The 13,326-nt window shown below is 38.9% G+C and overlaps 1 protein-coding gene across 9 annotated transcripts in view; it reads left to right on the top strand.

Annotated features, from left to right (window-relative positions):
- cps1 (carbamoyl-phosphate synthase 1, mitochondrial) overlaps positions 1–13,326 on the top strand; it is a 47,983-nt gene that overhangs the window by 31,328 nt on the left and 3,329 nt on the right. For 7 of the 9 annotated variants that reach the window (XR_003052125.1, XR_003052123.1, XR_003052124.1 and 4 more), the window contains 10 exons: positions 808–875; positions 2,643–2,718; positions 3,221–3,298; positions 4,623–4,730; positions 4,865–4,954; positions 5,349–5,519; positions 11,097–11,171; positions 11,319–11,417; positions 12,469–12,526; positions 12,631–12,745. Coding sequence is in view for 2 of the 9 variants with exons in the window: in XM_008328813.3 (XP_008327035.1) it covers positions 808–875; positions 2,643–2,718; positions 3,221–3,298; positions 4,623–4,730; positions 4,865–4,954; positions 5,349–5,519; positions 11,097–11,171; positions 11,319–11,417; positions 12,469–12,526; positions 12,631–12,745 (938 nt within the window). In the remaining 7 variants the exon portion in view is untranslated. Of the gene's footprint in view, positions 1–807; positions 876–2,642; positions 2,719–3,220; positions 3,299–4,622; positions 4,731–4,864; positions 4,955–5,348; positions 5,520–6,698; positions 6,850–11,096; positions 11,172–11,318; positions 11,418–12,468; positions 12,527–12,630; positions 12,746–12,985; positions 13,321–13,326 lie in introns of those variants that run through there. The other 2 variants (XM_025063561.1, XR_003052129.1) reach the window with 2 other exon arrangements.

Here is a 13,326-nt window from a genome sequence, read left to right as displayed (position 1 = left end):
GAAAAAAAGTGCGTCGTCCTGCAGAGCAGAGACGGGGAGAGTGAAAGAGTGATGATGATGATGATGATGATGATGATAATAACGATGATGAGGTGGAGAGGATTGTAGAACATTTCTCTCGCAGCCAGGTTTCTTTCAAGACTATTTGTTCTGGAAGCTTGGAAAATCAAATGTGAGGCACTTATTGGCTGTTAAAGCCATTGTCTTCCCTTTTTACTCTCTTGATTTGTTCTCTTTGTCAAATTTCAGGGACAACAGCATTCCATTTAGAGGCTTTTCAAATTGCTTTTAGTTTAATTATGCATAGGTAAATACAGCTTAGAGTTTAATGGATATTACAACAATGATGAATGTTGACACTTCCTTTTTCTCCAACTTTTACTTCACATTGATTTCCTTATTTGGAAATACAAACGATTGGCTCTCAATACAGTAACTTAGGTTTCCATTTATGCTTTTGGATTTTCTTCCATTAGTTCATGTTAATCTACAACCTCTGGATCATTTTAAGTGGCGCAAATCCCGGAGGGTGAGCACGGTTCTCACCTGAACATTTTGCTAGTCTGTCACAAGGACATTATACAAAATAAACAACCATTCACACTCATATTCACACCTATTGTCAATCTAGAGTAAATAATCAGGAATATATTATGCAGTGTTGTTCAACCTTAGGGTTGTGACCTCATGTGGCATTGCATAGATTTTGATAAAAAAAGATTACTGATAGAAAATATTTTTAAATTTATTATTATTCTTATTATTATAGAGACAAATTAACACATTTTTGACCTCTCTTTTTTACAGGAAGATGCCTTTGTGTTTGCTAACCAGGTTGGTTACCCCTGTCTGCTACGACCCTCCTACGTCCTCAGGTGAGTCACAGCCAACCGACAGCAGACTTCTGCGCTGAAAAACTGTTTTAATCGAGAAACACATTTTTTTAGGTCAAACTCTGTGTTGAATTTTCCACTTCTTTTTGACAAATTTGTATATTTTTGGCAAAATAATATGGTTTTCACTCCTTTAATATATCTTGTATTCCCAGCTACAGTATGTTCACAAACAGGAGAATACAACAACTAAGTGAACTATTATCATATATTTTTTTGTTCATCTCTAAGTGCCTTTGCGTGCAGTGACTTTTTTGTCCAGCAGGTGTCACAGTTAGACCCTTCATTATATCGCTCTGTGATGAAAACTGCACATTATAATGAAGCTTTGGCTTTTTGCCTTTAATTTTACATGCTCTTTCACATGCTAATTATGATGGTTTAAAAAGGAAATCCATCTGTACCCAGGGAAACCTTCAGTCACAATCAAAGTATGTAAGTAACTCACAGTAAATGAGCAAAGAGATATCAAGCAGCATTCACTGAAGTGTCCCTAATCATTTCATTAGAAATATTGTGATCATTTTTACTCTTGTTGTTTTTTGAAGTAAACCTTCTTCAGACGCACTTGATAGTTTAGTCCTTGACAATCTGGCTTCATAAATTGATAAAAGAATTAGGTATTTACCCAGGAATAAAAGAGGTCTGATAATTAAGTTCTCAAGTTTTTGCAACCTGCATTAAAAAATGTTTCCTAACAATGAAAATGTAATTCCTGTTGAAAACAACGACAATGGGACAGAGTCAAATGTAAATGAAAGTGAGTTCTGAGAAGTTTTGTTTAAGAAAGTGCAGTTGTGTGGGTGAGGGCTTTCACTTGGACTTGAAAATAAACACAAGCAAGGAATTTGAATTACTTTTATTTTAGTTGCTAGCAGAAATAATAAAAATAACAACTATATTTATATTTTTTATGAGCAGTGCAACATTTATCCCACTTATTGACATACCTAAACAGAAAGAGAAAAAGACTTCTGTAGACTGTTCATTAGTGAGGGAAATAGTGGGTGCCGCCATAAGCACCACTACCAAAACGAAGCTAACTTCAGTAGAGATAGTCGATGGTAACATTTAGATTATTACTGTGCATCTGCCACAATGATGGCGCCAAACGTTAAGCATCACAGGGGCACACTGACACCTGGGGAGGAGCATGGGTTTCATCCAACAGAGTGGGAAGAAAGACTAACTTAAAAACTCGTTTTTTTACATCCTAAATAACAAAAAAAAATTAATTTTCAAAACAAATCAACAGTTATTTAGATTTTAGGCGTGTTGGTTTTCTGCCCTTCAGCTGTGGTCCGCTCATGATCAGAGCGCTGATCCCATTCCATGACCTTTCAGTTCTGTTTTTTTTAACCACTTCTTTTCAACAACAACAAAAAAAACTTTCCATGACCTTTCAGTTCTGTTTTTTTAACCACTTCTTTTCAACAAAAAAAAAACCCTCAGCCTTAATACATTGTATTTTTAATGGCAAAGCACTGAACTTGTTTTCAGGAGCCCGGAGTGGTTTTCGACCTAAATAGCTCCTCTGTCTTCTCCTCCCTCCCGCTCTCCTTCTTTCTCGTGCCTTATTTTGACTGTTTCCAGACCGTGTTCCCGATAGTAATTGTGATGCAACAAAGAGATAATGAGTTTTGAACAATCATTAGAAACTTGTAACCTCCACTCTCTCTCTCTCTCTCTCTCTCTCTCCTTCTCTCACGGCCTTATGTTTCGTCCTCACTCCTGCTCTCATTTCACCAGTGGCTCTGCCATGAACGTTGTGTACGGAGAAGAAGAGATGAAACGTTTCTTGGAGGAGGCCACTCAGGTGTCACAGGTGAGATCAGTGTTAACATCTCAGAAAATCTTCAACTCATATTAATATATAATTATTAAGCCTGTGATGAATTTGACAAACATTCTTACTCTTTAAGAGTGCATTCTCCTAACAGCTACCGCCACCTGGTTTGTCATTGTCTTCTGCTGTGTATTTTACTCCTAATACCTTAACATCAACATTGACATGTCAGAGGGACAGACTTTTTGTGGACAGACATCCTGGAGGCCGTAAAATAAATGAAATTAAATTAAAATCCCATTTTTGTTTCACATTATTATCTTATCTTTATTTTGGAATCCAGTCCTGGCCCAGACGGATGGAAGAACCTTGAAAACTAGAAACGGTGGTCAAGCTTTTTATCTCTAAATACAAGAGAGATCAAAACCAAAAATATCACAAGTCACCTTCTAATAACAGACAGCACTAAAATAACTGCAGTCAACAAGCCAGGGTACTTTCATTATTAATCCCAGAATGACCTTGTGTGTTTTTCCTCCAGGAACATCCAGTGGTTATCACCAAGTTCATCCGTGGTGCCAGGGAGGTGGAGGTGGACGCTGTGGCCAAAGCTGGGAAGGTGAAAAAAAAAACTTCTCCCTTTTGTTAGATTCACCCAGTTCCACCTGAGTTTTACTGTACGTGAAGACCTGTTTGACGCTTTTATAATTATACCCATAATTACCCTTTTTCTGTGTGAGAGTGTACGTTCTTACATGATGTTGCATTGACATCATTTGTTCGGTCTTTACTAATGTTCTTTCCATTTACTGCATTGTCTGCCTTGTCTGGAACACTAGACAACAGTAGATAAAATGACCTGCTTGACCTGACCTGAAACCGTCCGCACTCAAGTCGCACTTCCTTAACCACCAAGCCATTAAAGTGTGATCTGAAAAGTTCTGTGACGTAACATGAATTTTTTTCCTTACCACGCAGTTTTGACGTTGAAGGTTGATGTGACTTTCACAGTGAAGTTTCCAAGTTTCAGCTGCTTAAAAGTTAACGTGAATAACCTGTAGTGTAAAGTGTGTAATTGTTAGCACGTAACTTGCCGTCAATGACAGGAGCCGTGGCGGCACTTGAATGCCCTTTCTGCTTTGCTCTCGTCTCGGTTACGGGAGTCGTTTGAAGGGTGCGAGTGTGAACGTGGGCAATTCAGTCGTGTGGTGTATTGTCTCTCCCTACGTTCCCTGAACGTTCTAACTTCACTATCACATTAACACGCTGTCCATTCATTGAATACCAAAGAGGCTTTATTACTCCTCTGTGTGTATATGTGTGTGTGTGTGTGTCTGTGTGTGTGAGGAAGAGAGATAATATGTATTAATTACAGGCTCTATCTGAAGAGTGCTAATGAACGCCGTGGTGAGCAGCAGTTTAAATGAACTAGTGACACTGCACTAAGAGACATCGTCCGACTGAGTTCCTCAGCCACACAAATCCTCCGTCCTGTGGGAGAAATGTGGGAAGCTGATCTTCTGTCTCTGCAAATCCACTTACATTCTTACTTACTAGGGATGGCTCAGTCCAGTACTCGGGATCAGTATCAGTCTGGTACTGGTCAAAATTTCAGGATTGAAAATCAGAAAAAGACACAACTATAACCCGTTTGATCTGGTACCTAAGCCCAAATGTTTGACTTAAATTTTTTGTCACATGCCGTTAACAGGGACATGGGTATCAGCAGATACTCCATGGTGCAGTATCAGTATTGGTATCTAACATGAAAAAGCGATATGGAGCCAATCCTATTACAATGCAGATACTTTTATTTTTTAAAACATTGTCATCATTGAATATTACATTTATTTCAAGTGTTTTTCCATTGGCCTTTTTAGAGTAACAATTTGTGAGAAGAAAACTGTGGTTCAGTGTGATACAATCAACTCCTCTTTGTCCAGGTGCTCGTCCACGCTATAACAGAGCATGTTGAAGACGCCGGGGTTCACTCCGGTGATGCCACACTAATGCTGCCAACTCAGACTATCAGCCAGGGTGCATTGGAAAAGGTCAGTCGTAATCACCTCAGCGGTAATTACATTAGTCATTTTACTTAGGAAACTGGTTCAAAGAATCACAATTTAGCACTGGTGATTCACAGAGAGTTCTCATGTCTTTGATTGCTTTCTTCCATTGCTCACAGGTGAAGATTTCCACTCGCAAAATTGCACAAGCGTTTGAAATTTCTGGGCCTTTTAACACTCAGTTTCTGGTAAAAGGCAATGACGTTATGGTAGGTAACATTTCCTGTGGTTTGACTTCGTGCTGACATTAGAGTGGTTTTCTGAGTGATTTTAAAAAAACAAAAAACTTTTATTTTCCATCCACATTCAATCCTATGATGTAAATACAGTAGGTCCTAGTGATACACACTGTCGAGAAGTTTTTCTACTTTTTTTTGTACATTTGTTTCAAGGATGTTGTTGTTGCATCATCTTATATTTATCAAATTTGCAATGTTCCTGCCACAGTTTCATGCATTAATTAATACAGATTGCTTTTCATGTTGTTGTGTTCTTTAATTGTAAGTTAAGTAAAAAAATGTTTATGTGTATCTGTGTTGTATTTCATATCTGCTGCTGGGAGTGGATGATACTGTTTTGTTTTTGTGTCCTAAATGCTGTCAGGTGATCGAGTGTAACCTGCGGGCATCACGTTCTTTTCCTTTTGTGTCAAAAACAATTGGTGTGGACTTCATCAATGTGGCGACCAAAGTGATGGTGGGAGAGCCTTTGGACGAGGCGAGCCTGCCTTCGCTGGAGCAACCCATCATTCCTGTAGACTACGTGGGCATCAAGGTAAGTGGAAAAAGAAAAAGTCAGCTAAAGATCCTGAAAGACTCCAGAGGTTCCTGTAGGAAATGACACAAATGACCAATGACTGTATTTTCAGGTGTCTTTTCAAGGAAAGACATGAACTTGTAACATGTACGGTTATGAAAATGCTGTAATTCACTTTGACTTCTTTTACAAGAAGAAGAAGAAATACAAACACATTTGTAAACACATTTTAGGCCAGTCAAGACAAACTGGTAAAAGTGCTTGTCTTACAGGAAGAAGATTACTGGTTTGATGGTTCAGTCCATATGGACTTTGTGTGGTTCAATTTTCTACTGGTGCCCCAGTTTTCACCCACAGTCCAGTTACATGTTGATTGGCTAAATTGTTCCCTCTGTGTTCTCACTAACAGCCTATCAGAACACCGTCGGCATCGAGATGACCGACCATTTGCAAGTGCTGACCACACATAAACCAAAAAATACAAAGTAAAGTAAAGGAAAACAGCCTCTCTGTTCATGTTTAGCTGACGGTCCACAAATAGGTGGCCTACAGGCCAGATGTAGACTGTGGGCCATCGTTTAACGACCACTAATTTGCGGTGTATTAGCCTCATACTCTAAAAATAATGAAATACTACACTAGTATTTTAATATTTAAACAGTTTTACATTGTCAGTGTCAATGTTAACAGTGAGTGTGCAGTACTTTTGAGGGCTTCATCTGAGTCCTCTTTTTTGGGACAGTATGAACACCTGATCACTTTCACACCTTCATTAATGAGCGTATGTTCATGTTTTGAAGTAACTCCACTCCCGGGTCACAACCATTTGCATCCAGGATGATGTACAGCTGTGTAACTGATCTGTGCAAAGCAGTGTGACCACTGCAGTCTGTTTGAATCACGGTCTCAATGAAAAGCGTGGCGTTCCCATGAAGCTGACACGTTTGAACAACGTGGCCCGAACCTTATTATTGCACAGATACACAGGGTTACAGTTACAATCTGGAGGAGAAATACTCTGTCTTTCTCTGTGATATGAATTAAATACTGAAAATGAAAAACAAATAACAAGCAGATTTAATTACCCAGAGCCTTGATTGTGAGGTTAGGGCTAAGAGTTACCTGTAGTGTCAAAAGTGACTTATTATTTCTCTTTTTAGAGTCACTAATATTGATATCTAAACTTTTTGTGTGTAGGATTTCTTAAAAGCGACGAGCTCCTGGTTCAGTTTCCTAAGGATCACATAACAAAGACACCAATTACTGCTTCATCCCGGTACCTAGGCACGGTGGTGAAGAGTAATAGGTGCTTTCTCTCACCCGCTGGGAGGCTTACTTCTAAAATTGGGTAAGAGAGTTTATGTGACGCCAGATGTTCCTTAGCTTTTTTTTTCCAAAGTAATTTCTCCCTCTAATTACAACAAAGCTCCTGTAACAATGGCTGTAGTTGGGAGCCAATCACGCAGGTATAATCCCCTACTCTCCTCACCACCTAAAGTTTTCAATTTCTCGGCTGCACAGTGGTGGAGAATATTAATCAGAGCCCTGAATACTCGAGGTACTGGGCATAAAAGACTTTTGGAGTTTACTTGGAGTCGATAAGGCAGACTTTATACACCCATCTCGGCTGATATAAGCTTTGGTGAAAACCTGTGTCAAAATAATACGGAGCATTTGAAATACTGCTGTTTTTTTCCCCCCCGGTCAACATTCTCCAACATAACATCGATTCCCCACTGGTAACACACTCTGAAGTCTGATTATCAAGACTTAGTATAGCCTGAAGGATGCCTGAGCAGTATGGGAGTTCTACATCTCTATCCTCACCGTAGTCATAGTATCATCACAAGTTTGGATTCACAGGCTTCCAGAGAACCAGTCTCCGTTTTTCAGTCTCACCCCCCCGCCCCCATCCTATCTCTGTTGTTCTTACTGTCTCTTTTATCTGACAGTCTCTTGTTTCAGACCATGTTGTTTTCTTTTTGCTAACAAGTCCCTGTTGTGTAATTTCTGTCTCTACATACAAACTCATAGGAACAATAGTGTAGTGGTGTTTATGGCACTGGGAGGAAGAAGAGCAGGAGAAACAACATTTGAGGAGGAGGAAGCTGATTTGGTGACTGTCCCCGGTGCACACTTAACAGCTGAAGGGAGAAAAAAAAAGACATCCTCTGTCTGTCTGATGTCTTGTCCCCTTGACCATGGCATGCAGGGCTTTATGGGAACTTCTAAAGCAGTCACCATTTTTCTGGCCTAATAACCTAGGGGAAATACTAGACACAGACAAAACAAAAAAAAAAGTTAAGGTTGCTAAGTTTAGACTCTGCCATAATGTGACATAAATAAAGAAATATTAGCTCTTTGGTGTGTAATGTCAGGGGGAGGCAGGGGATAGGGTGAGATGGAAGTTGGATTATCAGCTGTGGTCACCCCTGAAGGGAGCAGGTGAAGAAGTGACTTAAAAAACACAGCTATGGTGGATATGATTGAACAGCATTTCACTGATTAAAAAGTGTTTTTGAAAGGATTTTTGGATCATACTCCATGGTTTTAAATACGCCATGAAAGAAGTTCCATTTTGATGCCTATACAGTAACCTTCAACCACCACCAAGCTCCACTTGAACAACTTCTCTCAGTCAATCAGAACATTCAGCCTTTTGTGCCATGATTTGTATCAAAATTATTTTAACTGATTTCGTGAAGACAACCCTTTGATCCAAGCTTATATAATAAAACTTATATAGGATAATTATTTTGATCAGTTACATATTTCTGATATTACGTACTGGTTAACAGGACTTTATCAGAGAATATTAGAAATGTCCTTGTTATTCTGTCTCTCTGTGTCTGAGGCAGGGAGCATGTGCGGTTTTATTAATACATTTGAAAAACTTGATCTACGTTTGAATGACTAAATTGAAAATTAGCTAAATGTTAACACCATCATTCTCCAAATGTGTTGTTACTTGACTCAAAAAAAGTTTTACTTTATATTTTCTACTTACAACTCCGAGATTCTTGCTCTTTTAATATCTAAGGGGATAATTCCAGGATACTACACTTCAAAGTTTTTAACCATGAAAATATCTATGAATATTAAACTCCTGTCTCTGACAGTCAGGTCCACAAAACTCATAATAAAACAGACATTCCTGGATCGTTGGGACTGATATCAGTTTACTCATCTGGTGCAATTTCAGCCCTGGGCATTGTCTGCTGTCTGTATAGACAAACACAGCTGTTTATTTCCAGGCTGCTAGGAATACGAACACATTTACGCTGTTCACACTTCCGTCTGCAAATAGCCCAGGGTGACTAAAATTGTTATGTCTCACTTTACTCATTCCCTTTGTCGTTGGAAGCTCTGCTGGTGTCCTGAGATAACATTGTCCACGGTGGGACGCCTCACGGCGCCTGTGTATGTTAGTAGTGTGTAGTAAGTGTGGCATAGTAGTTGAGGATATTTTGTGTGTGTTTGGGTATTTGTGTGTGTTCAGGTTCTGACATAGCTGTGATTCCGGTGACGCTTTATGGCAAAATTCTAGTGTTGTTGCGAGACATTGTGTTCTTTCGGGGGGCATTTTGCCGGTCCCCAATAAGTGAGATGGTTTTCAGGCTCAAGTTCTGAGTTAGGATTAGGATTATGGCCGGATTAGTGTTAGGGTAAGGATTAGGATAACACTATTATTGGGGGATGATTGGGAATTATTTCGAAACCTACAAATGTGTGTGTGTGTGTGTGTATTGGGGAGGGGCGGGGGCTGTAAGGATGTTGTGAATCCTATTCCGGGGACACACCAGTTTTCAATTGAACAGCACAGCATTTAAATGAAACCACTGTCTCACTTTCTGAGGATTCTGCTGTGTGGAGCCATGGAGTTGTTTGTCATTTTCGGAGCTTTTAAGTCTCCACAGGTGACGATAACACTGTTTTAACACCTCCCTGCTCCTCTCTCTCTTTGCTGTTATGATATACTTCCACTTTCTTTTTTGCTTCATAGTTCCAGTGATTGGTAGGAGGCTGCACTACATTTTCAGTTTGCAGTTTGCCTGGTAGGTGAGAAGCCTTGTTAATGTGAATCCCTGAATTGAGTCTCCTGGGTTTGTATTTCAGAGACTGGGAAAAAATATATGCCTTTGTGTCTTTGTTATACAAACCGTCTTCTATTCTTTGTTTCTTGTACGCACCCCAAAGTTCCTTTACCTTCATTCTCTGTAGAGATATATTCCTCTGGCACTATTTCATTTACTGTCCTGGTTACATTTTGCCATTTCATCTCCGCCTTCTTCCTTGTCTGTCACCAACACTTTGAACAGAGCCACGATAAGAGATGATAGTTCCCTGTGCATTTGCCCCCCCGTGCTCCTCCACTGTATTCCATCAGTAAGCCAACATCACATTCCACTGATTAGATAGAACCCCTGAAGGGGCTCTGTACATTGTCTTTATGTGGAGATGTTCGAAGAGTAATTTCACTATTTCTTCCACTTTCATTTGTTGTTACTTTCTTTTCTTTGACAAATTCACCCCAAAAACTGCACTGATTGCATCCTCTTCACTTCCACTAAGCTTTTCAACAATCTTTAATTTTCCTTCTCTAAATGTCTGTTCTCTTTCCACTCACTCTGTTGCAGCTTGATCAGACCACAACCTCCCCGTGCTTCTCAGCATGGAGACACATGTTGAATTAATGGGACCAAATTCAAATTCTCATTTAAATGGGCTGTCAAAATAAACTGGTTAATTGCAATAATTAGTGTTTGGAATCAATTAGAGTAGAAATTGGACAGTTTTACACAGACTGAGTGTTTTCTTTTAGCAAAGCTCATCAAGCTTAAAATACCATCTAGATGTCCAGCATGTTTTTATGCTGGCTCCAAATTCAGGTCAGACACTTGACTTGCGTCAGACCAGGGCAGCAGGCAAGTAAGTCTGTGACTGACAAGATTAAGAAGGACTGTAGACTGATCAGTGTTGTTGAGGGAAATTACTTTACTGAAGTTTTGAAATAAACTTTCGACTCCTTCCACAAGCCAAAAGCATAGTAATGACTAAAGTCTGCCCTCAAGAATCAAGATTACTCTTGATACTCTTTTTTTAAACTAGTGTATGTCAAAAAACGATGACTGAGAAACTTAGTCATAATGGGTCTAATTATTTATTTTTTCTCTGGACTGAGAAACTTAGTCATAATGGGTCTTATTATTTATTATTTATTTCATATTATATAGAAACTTAAATATTGAGGAAAGACCACCTATAGGTGTCAGTAAATCCCTAAAGCTACTATGATTCACTCTGAGTAAATGTTTTTAAAACAATCTTTTTTTATTTTACACAGTACTTAAAAAATAAACAACAGCAAAGAGCAGTTGGATTTCTTGTAAATCCAGGATAATTTAAATCTGTTAACACATTTAAATAACAGGCTTAATAATAACAAAAACAATATTACTACAGTTTATTAAAATCTAGAATAAAAATACAATATTTTCAGCTTTTTGAACCAGTAAATAGTTGCACATCATGAGATGTTGCTGCTTCTTGTCAAAACAAATTCTTCTCTCATTGGTTCTCTTGTCCTCCATCCAGGCACCTATGTTCTCCTGGCCTCGGCTGAGGGATGCAGACCCAGTGCTTCGCTGTGAGATGGCTTCCACCGGAGAAGTAAATTCACACACGCAAAATATCTGTTTGGTTTTTGAGAAATAATAGTACACCAAATGAGAACATGTTTTTTTAAATAGTAATACCAATGTTTAGGAATCATCAGTTACTCTTGTGAAATGTATGTCTGTGTTGGTTTTCTTACAGGTAGCCTGTTTTGGACCAAACATTTATTCAGCCTTCCTGAAAGCTATGCTCTCCACAGGCTTCAAGCTGCCACAGAAGGGAATTCTGATTGGGATTCAGGTAAGACTAAAGCCATCTGGAAATCCTCATACCTCCTGTTTCTGCTTCCTTCTGCTACTTCCTGATGCACATGACACCAAATGCGATGAGCCCCAACAAATCTTTTTGGTAATCAATTTCTCACCATCCCACCTGAGTGATCCTCTAAACTGGAGTTTGATTCCTTGGACACAACATGGAAACAAAAAATCTGAAAAAAAGTTTCTTAGTCAAAATATCTTTCGAATATTTTAAGAGAAAAGAGGCTTAAAACCACAGAAAAGAACAGTGTGTAAACCGCTGCCCTGGATTATAATTATAATGACTGCACATTACATGTGTTTTTGTAATTAAGACTTGCTGACACCCTGGTCTGCCAAACGGTGAGGTTGACTAATGCAGCCTGGAAAGCGCTGTCACAACACCAGCTGTGTAATTGGTGCTTTTGGGAACAGGTCCACTTGAAGACAAGTGCCTGGTGTCACATGGACACTAGAACATGGACCAACACAAAAGACAGACAGGGCTGATGTCCAGGAAACACAGCATAAACCTGAGTTGTTTATATGAATCCATTTTTTTTATCTTTGATTTTTTGTGAATATAAATGAAGGAGTAAGTTGAAAGGAGAGTCGAAAACGTCTGAAGGATTTGACTGATGTTTTTCTGCTCCCATAATGACATTAGATGCTGTTATATTTAAAGGAAACACACATGAGAACACAACAAGTTTTTGTTACTAATAAGCCAGACAAGTTAATTTTGATGGCCACTTTGATTTAGTCCTAGCCTTTTTGACCAAGTTGTAACTTAGTCTCAATTTTTGTGTTGATCAATTTACATTTTAGTTCACATCATTTTTTATTATATTAATATATTATATTTATAGAAAGAAATAAACAAGTTAAATGATGATGTAATAAATTTACTCCTTACTATTGAAATATATTTTATTGAACGCAGTTTATGACGAACTGTTCTGAACTATCTAAAAAAATATATATATCTTTTGTTGTTGCTATTTCTACCTTTTATACTTTGTATTTCTGGAATATTTCGGCTTCTCGTCTAGCACTCATTCCGACCCCATTTCCTGGCCACAGCACATCAGCTGAAAGAGGAAGGCTTCAACCAACGTATTCAACACCCCCCCCCCCCCCCCCCCACACACACACACACACACACACATAGTGTGTCAGCCTTTTGTAATAATGCTTTATTATTTCTGTTTTCCAGCTCTATGCCACTGAAGCTACTTCTGCCTGGCTCTGTGCCAATGACGTTCCTGCCACTACAGTCGCCTGGCCCACGGAGAAGAAAGAAGATGCCAATTTGCCCAGTATTAAGAGGTTTGGAAAATGTTAGCACAGGAACTGTTTTACTTCAAAACTCTGTGTTCATTAAGAACATGGCAAATACAAAGCATCCAATGTAAAAGTTGCTTATGGTTTTTCTGAGGCAATTCTTAAGTAACGCGTAAACCCTGATTCATTAGATGAAAAAAAAAATTTGAATATCTAATCAGCATAAGATTCTGCCTTGAGATCTGAGCGCAAAATCTCTTCATTACCACCATAATGGGCTGACAGGATCAAAGATGTAGCAGACTCTGAAGTCTACAGTTATTACGTAACTCACACACCAGGGCGCAACAGTGGGAGGATGAGGAAAGTCTCATGTCAGAGTGATGCCTATTCCAATGTAAGGATATCTACATATATATATATATGTAAAAAATAAGTATGGTTCTGATCTCTCTCCCTTTGCTCCCAAAACTTTATCCTACTTTAATTGACAGTTTGGTGATTTTCACTTAAAGTCTTGTTGACAATTTGCTCAGTTAGCGGAGCCGTGTTTTTCAGGGCAGCAGAGAGGGTAATTAAAGCAGGTTGAAACTCTCAGGTAATGACTCTTCAAGCAAGTCATGATG

Source organism: Cynoglossus semilaevis, chromosome 16 (assembly GCF_000523025.1).
Source record: "Cynoglossus semilaevis isolate Cse_v1.0 chromosome 16, Cse_v1.0, whole genome shotgun sequence".
NCBI classification, from domain to species: Eukaryota; Metazoa; Chordata; class Actinopteri; order Pleuronectiformes; family Cynoglossidae; genus Cynoglossus; species Cynoglossus semilaevis.
Note: the sequence above shows the minus strand (reverse complement) of the source record. Positions and strands in the feature narration are given on the sequence as shown.